Source organism: Truncatella angustata (genome assembly GCF_020726525.1).
Source record: "Truncatella angustata strain MPI-SDFR-AT-0073 chromosome Unknown BKA67scaffold_2, whole genome shotgun sequence".
NCBI lineage: Eukaryota > Fungi > Ascomycota > Sordariomycetes > Amphisphaeriales > Sporocadaceae > Truncatella > Truncatella angustata.
In genome coordinates this window covers 3,600,214-3,613,679 of record NW_025763382.1, presented here as the reverse complement: position 1 = coordinate 3,613,679, position 13,466 = coordinate 3,600,214, and the positions used below count along the sequence as shown (strand labels likewise).

General features: G+C 50.3%; 5 protein-coding genes and 1 non-coding gene across 6 annotated transcripts; 3 read left to right on the top strand and 3 right to left on the bottom strand.

The window, feature by feature from the left end:
* Positions 1–952: 952 nt before the first annotated feature.
* Positions 953–2,391, top strand: BKA67DRAFT_184585 (galactose mutarotase-like domain-containing protein). The gene is made up of 2 exons (XM_046095309.1): positions 953–1,324; positions 1,451–2,391. The coding sequence occupies exons 1-2, from the start codon at positions 1,067–1,069 to the stop codon at positions 2,141–2,143; spliced, it is 951 nt and encodes a 316-aa protein (XP_045961520.1). The 5' UTR covers positions 953–1,066; the 3' UTR covers positions 2,144–2,391.
* Positions 2,392–3,641: 1,250 nt separating this feature from the next.
* Positions 3,642–3,713, top strand: BKA67DRAFT_t59. The gene has a single exon. It is a non-coding gene; the product is annotated as a tRNA-Gly (tRNA).
* Positions 3,714–4,606: 893 nt separating this feature from the next.
* BKA67DRAFT_512984 (DAHP synthetase) lies at positions 4,607–6,103 on the bottom strand (the record flags this gene model as incomplete). Its single annotated transcript, XM_046097524.1, has 2 exons — positions 4,607–5,543; positions 5,601–6,103. The coding sequence occupies 2 exons, from the start codon at positions 6,101–6,103 to the stop codon at positions 4,607–4,609; spliced, it is 1,440 nt and encodes a 479-aa protein (XP_045961519.1).
* Positions 6,104–6,820: 717 nt separating this feature from the next.
* BKA67DRAFT_184554 (uncharacterized protein) lies at positions 6,821–7,589 on the top strand. The gene is made up of 2 exons (XM_046095307.1): positions 6,821–7,176; positions 7,295–7,589. Exons 1-2 carry the CDS (start codon positions 6,916–6,918, stop codon positions 7,394–7,396), a joined length of 363 nt encoding a protein of 120 aa, XP_045961518.1. The 5' UTR covers positions 6,821–6,915; the 3' UTR covers positions 7,397–7,589.
* On the bottom strand, positions 7,569–10,142 carry BKA67DRAFT_184558 (uncharacterized protein). The gene is made up of 3 exons (XM_046095308.1): positions 9,721–10,142; positions 9,636–9,664; positions 7,569–9,479 (listed from the first exon to the last, which is right to left on the bottom strand). Exons 1-3 carry the CDS (start codon positions 10,029–10,031, stop codon positions 7,741–7,743), a joined length of 2,079 nt encoding a protein of 692 aa, XP_045961517.1. The 5' UTR covers positions 10,032–10,142; the 3' UTR covers positions 7,569–7,740.
* A 2,343-nt stretch (positions 10,143–12,485) lies between these two features.
* BKA67DRAFT_532496 (ESCRT-1 complex, Vps28 subunit) lies at positions 12,486–13,246 on the bottom strand (the record flags this gene model as incomplete). The annotated part of the gene is made up of 2 exons (XM_046099544.1): positions 12,486–13,115; positions 13,163–13,246. 2 exons carry the CDS (start codon positions 13,244–13,246, stop codon positions 12,486–12,488), a joined length of 714 nt encoding a protein of 237 aa, XP_045961516.1.
* Between the last annotated feature and the right edge of the window lie 220 nt (positions 13,247–13,466).

Sequence of the window (13,466 nt, the reverse complement as noted above, 5' to 3'; positions counted from 1 at the left end):
GCATACAAAAGTCACGGCATCGTAGCAACCTTGTTCCCAACGTCGTTGCACTTCCCATGGTATAATATGGAACAACCTCTAGAATGACTGAGGTCGGAAAGTGCTTCAAATGAAAAGCGAGAGTACCCATAAGTCGACCGCCAGACGGTTCAATTGGATCAAACTGGTGTTGACGGCCCCAAGGCCGAAGTACACGCGTGCTGAAGCCTGACAGGCATGGTTTTTAAAGTCAGGAGATTGGTTTCACCCAGGACATCTGGTTTGATGGGTCGTGGTTACAGCGTTTGGTTTGGTTTGGCACGGAATAAGCAATGCGACCTTGATGGAGTCGAAGGGGCCTTTGCTGCCGACATGTGCTCATCGCCTGTGTTTCGTGTTTCAGGTCATGCAGGACACATGTAACAATCAGCAAATGGACGTCCGATGGGCCAGTGACAGGACAAGCAGATGCAAGGCCTTCAGCCGTGTGCTTCTTTTTCGCTATACGGATATGATTTCTTTGGCCCGGCGCCTCAACGACACCCTTCGAGGCTCTGCAAGTTACGTCGGCAGCATTGCGATTTACCCCGCCATTGTGGAATCTCGGGGCTTAATGAGCAGATCAGACATTGTCACACTCCCTTGAGAAGCTTGTCCGTGGCTGTTGTTTCAACTGACAAGAAAGAAGAAAAGACGTATCTATCCGGACGGGGATAGTATGAGAACTCCGCTAACTTTTACTGCCTGGACGTGATTGCTTCCGTCCTTCTCCATTGCCTCCTTGGTTCCACGCTCTGGGAACCTCTCGTCTCCTTTCCTTCCTTTCTTTTGCTGAAGGTTGCTTTGCTTTGCTTCCATATTGGTCTGCAGTAACTTGACCCCGCAACGACATCACCCCGCCAAACCTCAAACATCACCAAGCCCCACCATCGTCACAGCTGTAACACAACTAACTGTAAGCTTGCCCGTGACGATAAGCGAATCGAAAACAACACGGCCATCTCGTGTGCAATCTTCTGACCAGCACGCGAATCCTCTCTTCAATCGACTGCATACCCAGAATATTCAGATTCAGACATCTGCAAAAATGGTCGACCGCCGCAACAAGCCCGCCGCTCTTGCCACGACACCGGGTCTGCCTCCACAGGCCCAGGTCAACATCACGCACGACAACAGCCGAGTGAGCGCTGTACTTCCCTCCGGAGAGAGCGTTGAGGTCCTCTTGTACGGTGCGACCGTCATCAGTTGGAAGGGCCGCGCTGGCAATGAGCGGCTGTGGCTTTCCAAGGGTGCGAAGCTCGACGGCAGCAAGGCCGTAAGAGGTGGTATTCCCTTGGTGTTTCCCGTGAGTCAACCCTGCGAACGATACACATGTTCTCACGGCGCGTTCCCCCTCGCGGATGCGCAGTCAGAGAAAGACAAAATCCACGCGGAGTCATATATATTAATCACATACCGTTGTCGACTGTAGGTCTTCGGAACGGCACCCAACCATGACGCTACATCCAAGCTACCTCAGCACGGCTTCGCTCGTACCTCGACCTGGGAATTCCTGGGTTCGTCTACGTCGGAATCGACTGGAAATTCGGACAATTCTGTGAAGCTCGACTTCGGCCTTAGTCATGCCAACTTGAGCGATGAGTCCAGGAAATTGTGGCCCTACTCCTTCTCGCTTCAATACAGCGTCACCCTTACCCCCGACAACCTAGGCACAGGCCTCGTCGTCACCAATCAGGACGATAAGCCCTTCGAAGTTCAAGTCCTGTTACATACCTACCTCCAGATCAACGATATCAACAAGATCTCGGTTACTGGTCTGGAAGACGCCGACTATCTGGACAAGGTCGACGGCGCAAAGGCCAAGAAGCAATCAGGGTCGATCACCATTGCAGGCGAGGTTGATCGCGTCTACACTCCTGTCAAGGGTCCTTCAGAACCCGTAGTCGTCCACGAGGGTGACGAGAAGAAGTACAGTGTCGTGAGAGACAATCTGGAGGATGTTGTTGTCTGGAACCCATGGGTCGACAAGTCCAACAGCATTGGTGATTTTGAGCCCAAAGACGGCTACAAGAACATGATCTGTATCGAGGCCGGCGCTGTCAAGGGCTGGCAGAAGCTGGAGGCGGGCGACGCTTTTGAGGGTGCTCAGGTCATCTCGGTCTGACTTGGGAAGGAACCGAACGCGAAAGGCAGGCTGTAGATGGTAAGCAACCAGGCCATGCCAGACGGAAAAAGAAACAAATCAGGATTAATGCCACATCGCCGACGTGTGAAAAGCGCCGTAGCATAAACATGAAAATCTAAGCTACGCTGCTGCTCGGATTGAAGGCACAATTGCTCATATGGTCAAAAACGTAAGGCATTCGTGACCGGGCATACAAAACCAAACTCAAGACTATTGTGTTTAGTCCTGTACTCTATAGTCCATCTCAATTATACCTAAACAGCTCGAAGATGACTGGAGATATGATATATCTTTGGACCTGTTTCCCAACACATTAAAGTACACGTATTTAAAGAACTTCTCACGACTAATCATGTCAGGTAACCTGATTTTTGACAGCTCTCACGGACACACAATTATCATACACGTTACCAGGACCTGGTAAATTCGGTATTGATTGTTAGGTGGGAACCCAATGCTCTAACCTAGGATAAGATGAGTTTATTACAGTCGGTCTCACCCATGCAGCGACCACAATCTTGTGTGTGTATATGTGTGTGTGTGGTTAGTTTTCCAAATGTAGGCCTATTTCACGAAGGTGCTTTATCACGCTGGCTAATAGTAAGATGCCCCGGCACCGAGGAACCATTGACTACGGAGAGGGATACGGTAGGATTTATATATAGCTTAGCCAAAGTGCAATTGAATTTTGTACTGAGTATCCTAAGTCAAAGTAGAATATATTAACGGCTTGGAAATGAATACGACAGGATCTGATGTTCCAGGTCTCTCGGCCCTGAGACGACTCCAGCCTTGTGCTCCCATCCTCTTGTCGGACCTGGAGTACGATCAGCTTTGTAGGCGCACTCGTTCTTCTGAGCAGGCCTCTCACCAATCTCCGCGATGAGGTCATCTATGGGCCGGTACATAGCCTACGGGGTATGTGAGCGCTCCATAGATTGACAATTTGGATCGTGAGGGGTAAACAATGTGAAATCTACGTTCGTGAACGCGCTGGGCTGTGGGGGCTTTGATTATAGATGTGCCCCAGTCAAGTCGTCGTGTCTCGCGCGTCTCTAGATCGCCACTATCGCCCACGTTGCCATCGGTGCTACATGGGGCAACCTGTGCGCGTGCGTTGGCCCAAGGTCTGGAACAAAGTCCCGGGGGTACGTACACACGCCCGAACGCAGTTGCAGCATGAAGGCGGTCCTGAGCAGCGACCGAAGCAGCTCTGCTTATCGTTTCTAATACCGGTTGCCTGTGCGGTAAACAGACCCTACATACATAGTACGAATGCAGTTCCTTATAGTGTTACTTACTATACATGCGTTCGAACCCATAATTGTGAGTGGTGACACTATTATAACGCATAGCTCCGGCTCCACTTCAAATGTCGGGTATAGTCCGGAGTGCTCCTTGTTACGGCTAGTGAGGAGCGCAAATGTCATAGAGTATTCTAAGCTCAAATCGACAACCACCTCCGTGAGAGTTGCATGCTGCATTGGTGTAGTGGTTATCATTAGCGCCTTCCAAGCGCTAGAGCCTGGTTCGATTCCTGGATGCAGCATTCTTTTGTCTATCACACATTATCATACTTGTATATTACATTTATTACGCATGCATTTTTAGCTTTAAAATCTAATCATTCTTTTTTGTTACCAAAACTCCACTATTGTTTATTATGTATACATGCATTGTGTGAATCCGAATCTAGCGCTCGCAAGATGGAAGGCGCTAACGCTGTGACAACAAACGCCTCGTGGTGTTTTTTGATGGTGTGTATACACCACTTAGTCAAGGCGTCAAACTCCGCTGTTGCTTTTTCTCGGAGTTTTACATATACGAGGATTGACAAAGAGAGACCTCTCCCAGCCCGTTCTCTGCCGCAGAAACAGTATACGCGCCCGAAAAGCAACATTGCTTAAACAAAATATTGCAGTGTGCCTCCCTATATGTGACGATGAGGTCTAAGAACAGGGGATTCACCAGCTTTAATAGGTCACGTTGTTTTAAAACAAGGCAAAGCCAGGTGCGGGAATGACCTAATTGTACTCCTTCTTTGTATCAGTGATCACTTCCTACCATATAATGTTAGAGCTCGATCATGAGGATAAGCAGGCTCCTATTAGTTTGTTTCTCGGTTCGAAGGGTACTTGGCCGTCGTCTTGAGCCGTGTTTGCAAACCCAGACCGATTTTATACAAGAGGTGGCGGCATTAACACTCCAATTAGTCTCCTCTGTAAACACTTGTCGAGATTTGGCACAATGTAGACCCAGCAATGAAGATCTTGTTGAAAGTTGCAGAAGCAAGTGCTTATATTCTGGACACGAATCGCATACTACCCAGATCATCATACGGACGCTTTTTCAAATCCCAGACTTTTGTCTTCATATCCCCTAACGCCTATTGCTTCGCATAAACCCAACAAGAACACCAGATCCGCCAATCAGCGACTTCTTTTACTTTTCAGTCACGCTCTCCTTGTTCTCCTGGAGATAGTGATCAGCCACCATGAAAGCCATTTCGAGGGCCTGCTTCTCGTTGAGTCTAGGGTCGCAGAACGAGGTGTAGTTCGTCGATAGGTCGTCTTCGTCGAGGTTTTGGCTACCGCCCATGCACTCAGTCACAGCGTCGCCAGTCAACTCCAGGTGCATGCCGCCCAAGTAGCTGCCCTCCTCCTTATGCACGGCGAGCGTCTCTTGCAGCTCTGTGAAGATGTCGTCGAAGCGGCGCGTCTTGATGCCTGCGGAGCCAACAGACCGCGTGTTGCCGTGCATCGGATCGCATTGCCAGATGACAGTCTTCTTATACTCACTGCCCTCGACCGCTCGGATGTGCGCCGGCAGCAAATCCCGCACCTTGGACGCGCCGTACCGCGTGATCAGTGTGATCTTGCCGACCTCACGGCTAGGGTTCAGAGTCCGCAGCAGCTCCAGAAGATCCGATACGGGCGTCGTGGGGCCGACCTTGATACCAATGGGGTTCGCAATGCCGCGGAAGAACTCAACATGGGCATGGTCAATCTGTCGCGTGCGGTCGCCGATCCAGATGAAGTGGGCAGACGTGTCGTAGTACTCGAATCGTTGCGATTCACCCTCGGCAGGGTACCGGGGATTGGCCAGAAGTCGGGTCAGACTCTGCTCATACTCTAGCAGAAGACCTTCGTGGCTGGTGTAGACCTCGACGGTCTCTAAATCGTGCGCCTTGTCCGCGCCGATGGTACGCATAAAGCGCAGGGCGTTCGTGATGAAATCGACAGCCTCTAGGTACTTGACCTTGAGCTCCGAGTCCTTGACGTGGCCGAGCTCCCAGTTCAGGGGTCGGTGCAAGTCAGCGATGCCGGAGGAGATGGCAGCTCTGATGTAGTTCAGCGTTGCTGCTGAGTAGTTGTAGGCTCTGTACACATCTTATTAGTATTTCGCATTCAGGTACGGGAGAAAGGCGTCATCGTACTTGACGAGTCTCTGGGGGTCCAGCTCTCTGTCCTCAAGTTTGAAGCCGTTCAGGATATCACCCCTGAAAGATGGGACCTGCTGTCCGTTGACCGTCTCAAAGGGACTGGATCTGGGCTTGGCATACTGGCCAGCCATGCGGCCAATTCTCACGACCTTTCGGTTAGTACCCCGAATGAGAACCAAGCTCATCTGCAGCAAGAGCTTAATCTTGGACTCGATGGCGTCCTGGCGACAGTAGTCAAAGAGCTCTGCGCAATCACCTCCTTGCAGAAGGAAGGCCTTCCCCTCGGCGACCTCCTTCAGACTCTGCTTCAGCTTGTTGATCTCATGCGGATGAACGATGGGAGGCAGGTGGTCCAATTCGCCGGTGGCCTTCCGCAGAGCCTTGATGTCTGGATATTCAGGGCATTGCTTGACCGGCTTTGTCCTCCAGGACTCTGGTGTCCATTCGTTGGCAGTGGTGCCGTTGGCGTGGCCGCTGGTGCCGTTGGTTGATGTCATTTTCCCAGGTTGGTGCAAGATATTGCTAACCGAACAGGTTTGTGTAACTGCGAGTTGCGGTATATTTCAAGATGCAAAGACACTACAACTGATTCCAATCCCAATAAAGTAGCAATTAGGAAGAAGCGGCACTTTTCTGATTTTGAAATGCTTCACTATCGCAACGTCACTCGTCACTTGGTGTAGGGGTGCTCCCAAGGTCTTTGCTCCAGTAGTAGGAATTGTAGTGGAGTGAGCAGGATGGGAAATGCCAGACGCGTGTGAGATTTGAGCTTTACAGGAACCACCGAGGGTTGAATCGAACAAAGACTGCGGGTTGTGATAACCAAGATACACGTTGGAGGAGGAGGAGGGGCAGGATTTAAGGGCGAATGTTGGACATGATATCATGAACCCCAATATACATTATGAGTCAACATTAGGTGGTGAGACGAGTATTTGCAACATAAGCTACAGTATGTGCTTACACAAGTAAAAGGTGTCTCTTCCTCCCTGCACTGTGACCCCTGCTAGAACAAACCAATTTCCAGTTATTTACAGCGCTTGCCAGTACGGAATAGGCAGCTTGGTGGGGGTTCGAAGTGCCCCCGCCTAGTAAGCTACAGTAAGCCCCACCACAACGTGTGCTGTTGGTGCAGGTGGGCTGTCGATATCTCCCGACTTTTGCTTTGCCCATTGGCACGGCTTCACCCAAGTAGCTGAAGGAAGCAGCACGACAAAGCACACAGTCACATTGACAGACAAAGTAATTCGTCTCACGTAACGATCCCACCCTTGCCGTCTCCATTCGAGCGACCCACACCACCAGAACAATGGCTGAGCCTCAACCCCCCAACGTTCACGAGGGCGCAACCACTGGCGACGTCGAGGATGAGGTCACCCAGGCCAAGTCCGCCGAGGACCGCAAGGCAGCTGCTGCCATGTCGCGGCTCGACGACAACGACGACGACGCCGGCTCTGCCCAGGTAGACAAAGACGCCTTGAAGGGTTTGAGCTTGGGTGGCAGTGGTGCCGGTGCCGCCAAGACCGAGGTCAAGAAGGTGAAGATCGATGCTGCCGATGTTACGTTATTGGTAAGTCATTGTGTCGCGAGACAACGTGTTTCCGGAAGAAATGTCCACAGCGAAGAAGAGGCATCAGGAACGTTCGCACAGTCAGTGAGCTACAGAGCTAACACCACATGTTCTTTAGGTGGACCAACTGGACCTGCCGAAATCAAAAGCTACCGAACTATTGAAGGCCCATGATGGCGATGCTGTCAAGGCTATGAGAGCACTCTTCACTGCGCCTTGAACATTGCAATGAGGTTGGCAACATGAAAACATAGTCCGCATTGGATACGACGTCCTTGGCTTCGACCCTCCAATAAAGAAAAAAGTAGAGCGTATAGATACCCTTGTTCGTATGGGATTGGCTGGGGAAATTATGTCAGTGAATTCACCATTGTGGATGGACACTTACGAGCAACTGTGCTGAGGAAAGATCTGAGAAGCATCATTCTCATATGCTGTGGTCGCCCAAACTGCGCGATGGCGAAAACGAATGGCTGCTTACAATATAAGATATCAGACCATTCAACTTGTATATCTCTACGGGTATCCTGTGCGTGAATTGCGGAAAACAATCTACCATCTACTTTACGAGCCCATGAAAAGGGATGCTTTGGCACAAGTTGGCTGCCACAATTGGGTTTCATCTCCCATGGACCACCCACCACGGCCCCTTGGCTGTTTTTCACCTGGACCCCCACCTGGTGGCCTGCCAGGACCTCTATGCGGTGGACCATCGCCATATGGACCGTATCCCTCATGACCGCCATGTGGGGGGTATTGCGGTGGCGGGTGCGTCCCATTGCCTCTGCCGGGCGGGTGTCTACCTCCAGGTCCACGACCCCAGGCCATGAGCGGCCACATTGGGATGTAGCAGCGCTCGTCCCAGGCGCAAACCTCAGAGCAGCCGGCAAACGCATCTTCCCAACCCAGCCAGGCCAGTAGCTCTTGAACGCCGTCATCCCACGTCCTAGCCAGTTGTGAGTAATGCGACGGAAGAGGCTTGCTTGGTGCCGCATCCTCTCCGATTTGATTGAAATGTTCGGCCCAATTAGCCTCGATTTCAAAGCCAATATTCAGCAGGACAGAGCATATGGCGCCGTACGTTTCTTCGATTGCCCAACGTAGGTCTTCCTCTTCAGGGGTAAGATTCAGGCCTTCAGAAGGTGCCATCAACCGAGTATATCTGTAGCGACATCGCGAATATGTGTCCTGGTACAGCTGAGAGCCGACTTCCCACGATGACGGGTCATGCTTTGGCGGATACTCCAGGAAGGCCACGTAAAAGGAGTGGCTCCGGGACCGTAACGCAGACAGCCATGACTTAATCGTTGTCGTATTCTGTGAGTATTCTGAGAAAGAGATCAGGCTCTCTAGCTCTTTCAGATGCATGCCGGCATCTTGGGTAATTTCGTTGCTGATATATACCCAATCAGCCCCGGAGCATTCGCGAGAACTGTTCAGCAAGCCCTTCAACACCCATTCGGAGTTCTGGCGCATGGACAGAGCTTCTGCGGTAGTCACATCTTCCAAGTGATGGTAACGCCTGCGTCTCCTCAGTTCGTCGAGAGCGGTCGATCGATTCCCATTTGAACCTTCGCCTTTCCAAATGCCACGACTTGTAAGGTTGTAGAGTTCCTGTTCAGTCTCAATTCTCACTCGGGTCAGATTTGTAAATTGAGGTGAATAGTAAGACAGCACGCCACAGTTGTCAACTTTTGCCCTCACTTCTCCGAGCCCGGGACTAGTTCTGGACTTTCCGTAGTGATAAGTCGCACTCGAGAACCAGCCCCAGCCCTGAGACCTTAAAAACGGTTCTCTATCGAACTGACCCCTCCAATTCGGCGGCTTGGGTGGATCACTCGGGTCGGTTGAATGATCTGTTCGCGTTGGCACAGGAGGCAGAGAGTAGTAAGAGCTCGCTCGATCCACTTCTACCTCATCTGCCACTCTGTTGCTTTCACCTTTGTCCTCTTCCTCGGGCAGCTGCGGTGCAGTAACATTGAGTTGCGTCAAAAGTCTCAGGCTCGGACTGGTGAAATCACACCAGATCATCTCGAAGCCGGCATTCATGCGGATAACACCCTCGTATCCCCAGCCGGCACCCCTCAGACCAGCTGACTCTAGCCAATCACAAAGACCTGTTGCACGAGCGTATTCTTCGTATAGACCCCAGCCATCATGTGGCGGGCCTGAAATATTGCCGAAGATATGCAACATTTGTGTATCCATCTGGCCCAAGCCCATTAAAGTGGCCGATTCTCCATCAAAATACAACGCCTTGACTGGCTTGGTTGTTTGGTAAGTGAACATATGTGAATTTCTCGCTATAACTCGGAGTCAGTGCTTGTTCCTCCATGATAGTTTAGGAGGGGTTTCGGAAGCATTGCGAAACGATCACGGATAGCTGGATTATCTTGTTCAGGTGAATACATTCCATAGGCATCTTGGAAGTGTGGAAAATGACTCTGAAAACTGCTTACTACCGCCCATGATGCCATACGACATCTCACTTTCAAGAGATACCATTAGCATTTCGAACATTTGAATGGCGATATAGCATCTCACATATCAAAAGCTAGCCATTCCGGGCTGGGAGGTGGCTCGTTATCCAAGCGGCCATGATAAAATAATGTGTACGGAGGAATCTCGCATGGCACTATACTGTGCCCGTTTGGGAAGAAAGTGTTTCCCCATTGTTGCAGTAATGAAGACACCGAGGAAAAGAGGTAAGGCGCTGTCGAGGAAAAGTTGAGTTTCCAATTTGTCGCGTGTGTCGGTCCAGTTGTCGTTCCAGCGCCCAGAGGTATTTGCTCAAGCGACCCCAGCACAAAGTTCAGAGTCGCAGAAGCAACTCCTAATCGGAAAGTCGTACGCATTATGGACACTGCACAGCTTCAAAAGCCACGACGACAACTACGATATAACACAATGAGTATAATTAGACTCATACCCGGTGTCGACGAGAAAATCATCTCACTGCATCTGCTGTAAAACGACGATAAGGGATTCGTTGGTGACGCGGCCCCCTGCCATTCTTGACACTAAGCGCACGGGCCCCCACCCCCGGATTCTCCTCATTATACTACCTATGCGAAGTAAACATCTTATACTCTATATCACTAACATTTTATGTCAGGGAGAGGTCCTATGAGTCGTTGACCATGCAACTCATCACAAATCATTTACTCAAAGTATACCGTCCCTTCTGTGCGATTATCACGTAGGCGCATGTGATCCATTTAGGAACTACACTATTTGTACACATCAAGGAAGCCAACTATGATACCCACCTATCTTCGTTTTCTCGTGCTCTTGCGAGCACCGGAATGCAACACTCTTTTGTTCGATACCACAGTATCACCGGAACTGATAGACCACGATTCTCTGTTCCTTGATCCAGGAGAAACAACTGGGCTAGATGCGGGTCTTGCCTTGTCCCTTCCGCAATGACTCTGCAAATCTTGTTACGCAGTGCAGCCCCCGCCTTGGTACCTAGGTGAGTCCCCATTTCCCGTCGTGCAAAGTCTTGGTAGGTGGCACGCTTGAGCTCTACCGTGATATCCTCGCTCATCTCTTGACTGAGCTTCCGGGACAGGTTGGTCCCGCAAAGTCTGCAACTGTTCCGCCTTGAGCTCCTCCAAAATCTGTCGTCTTGCTTCCTCCAGGAGCTTACGGTTGTGCGTACGCTTCATGTCTTGAACCACTTTCTCGCGAAGCTCATCATAACATCTGCGCTTCATCTAAGCCTTGATACGCTCCCTGAAATATTTGTCCTGTAACGGAGTTCTGACCAGCTCCGCCCGAAAACGTTCGTGTCGTAAAGCTTCACTGACAAATACAGAATTGGCCCACAGAACCTTGGCGGTGTCCTTCATCAAACGCTCATCATCCAAAAGCTTTTTCTGCATTGTACCCTGCTTTATTGGGGCCATCGCTGAGAATTTCTTGATCAACGTGGCTCGGCAATCTTTATTCGTAATCGCCATGCCCACAACATTGCCCCAGGCGTCTTCGTCGTGATCAATTACTACCTCCAATACTGGCTCGGTAGAGGATGTGACAGAAATCAATCTGTCTACAACGCCACCCCAGGCCTCATCATGGCTGTCCAAAGCTATCACTGTCAAGCTATGCCGACTTTGCTGATGCTCTATGGGCTTGTGCACGATATCCCTCCAAGCCTCGTTTAAAATGTCAAAAGCTTTGTTTAAGAGATTATCCGAACATCCTTGGGGGGAACATGGTGTCCAAAATGCTGGCTAAGCCAAAAATGTCATCTTTGTAAAGCTCTTCGAGTTAGGATTCAAAGTGATGCTCTAAGTCATGAGGCGTTTGACGAACTCGGCCACGCTGATTTATCCTTTGAGAATCTTGTTGATAACTTCTGCGCGCTTATAGGCCTGTAGCGGGACCGTAGTGATTGAGAAGCTTATTCAAATGTGGTGTAAGGGCTGGTTCATCACTTGAAGCTGCCTTGGTGATATTTGTCTACAGTGCCGATCACGCAGTATGCTATGGGCTACTGGTTCGCTCATCATGCCCTGAATCGATGTCTTTTCGATGCTGAGCTCGTAGGCTATCTTAATTCCTCAGTCGTCACATTCCATTCATAACCGCCCACTCTGGCGGCCACTTGCCCAGGCTTTGCCAGCAAAAACCGCGTACGTCGTTGCACCTTTGCAGAAGAGCCTCGTTCTCTTCATCAATAGATTCAAACGTCCCGCAACGCTCGGTTACGCTTCCAGGGCGAAACGATGCGCAAGACTCAGTCTTTATAGGCGTCTACGCGTAAGGTTCCATGCTACCGAAGCCCAATTTATTGCAGCAAGTACAATTGAGTGTGCTGTAACGTTTGAAATTGCGTGACGGAGCTTGATCCGAAGGTTTAATTGGGACACATACGTGATGTTCGATGCTTATACACCCTTGACGTCCCAGTACCTCTACCGAGTGTGCAAATTTACAACGCTTTGGCTCAAAGTGCGGCACTATTCCCACAATTGTCGCGGTACTTCGAATATGTGAGTACCAACCCTTCATTGTAGGTCGAGAGACGTGAGCGATGAAGATCAGGGTATGCAACACATACACCGAAATACATCACACTCGTTTTTGCTTAAAGCCTGTAATATTTTCATGGCCAGCAGATGGTTTGCCGCCCACTTGACGAATAAGTAGCGTACCTCTGTCATATTTCCGGACTTTAGTTCGGAGCGTGCAGAATCGTCTTCACATTCCCTCGAAGCTCGTACATTTGTCGGTCCTCCTGAGGTACGACCCTATTTAATTGGTGTGATCTTCGATACCATATAACCTGGATAACACGCATACTAAGTGAGGATGTTCTTAAATCCCAGGTATGCTGAGTTGATGTCGGACTCCAATTCTCGAGACTGCTCCTCACTTAGTTCCTCGGTCGCTTTCATTTGATTCAAAGTGATCAGCCACTGGATGATCTTGCCTCGGTTCTCAAAATCGCGATCGGTGACCTTATTGACGCTCTGAATCACATCGGTCAACAATGGATGAAGTTGATCCTTGGCGAGGAGACCCAGTCGCAGGGCATCTAAAAAGGTGATGAAGTCTTGAGTGGCTTCGAGAATAAGTGCCCCGGACTTGTTGTTCGTTGCTGCTGCAGGCGCCGGGGCCGAACCTGCGGAAGCATTGACAGCTGTAGATGGCATGCCGACCTTCAATCGTTCTGTCGCTCGAGGAACTTCGAGGTCCCACTCAGCTTTAAACTCGTCTAAGCCTACGAATGCCTTGGCCACAGTATCATCTGCTAATATGGACTTGTACTGCTTCAAAGAACGCTCGCAGATCTCAGTGTAATCCGCCTCAGGTATTGCATCTTTGAGGAATGCCTTCTCAAGTTCGTCTAATGTTATGATGATGGAGAATATCTCAGCTAGGGAGTCTTGCAGGTCTCTTTCAGCTCGAGTCTCTGCAAGTTTAACCTCCTGCAAAGGTCAGTGCCAGAGGCGCGAAGTTGCAATGCGGAACATACCTCGTCCAAGTCGATGGTCGCCGACAGTGTTGTGTTTGGCACATAACTGTGAGGAGTCGGAGCGTATGCCTGTCGGGAGATCATCTTGCTTCCTCCCAATCAAGAGCAGATTATTCCAGATTGTCTCGTATAGATGAGACGCCTTGTTCGGGAGCGAATGATCGGTCAGATATTCAGCGAAATTGCAACTATCAAATTCCACTTGTTTACTTAGGCAGTCGCCGACCTGAGCTCAGGCTGCCAGTCACCAGTGAGTGAGGTGGGAGGTGGAACACTGGCTCCGCGGGGCGGTTACGCAGAGTAC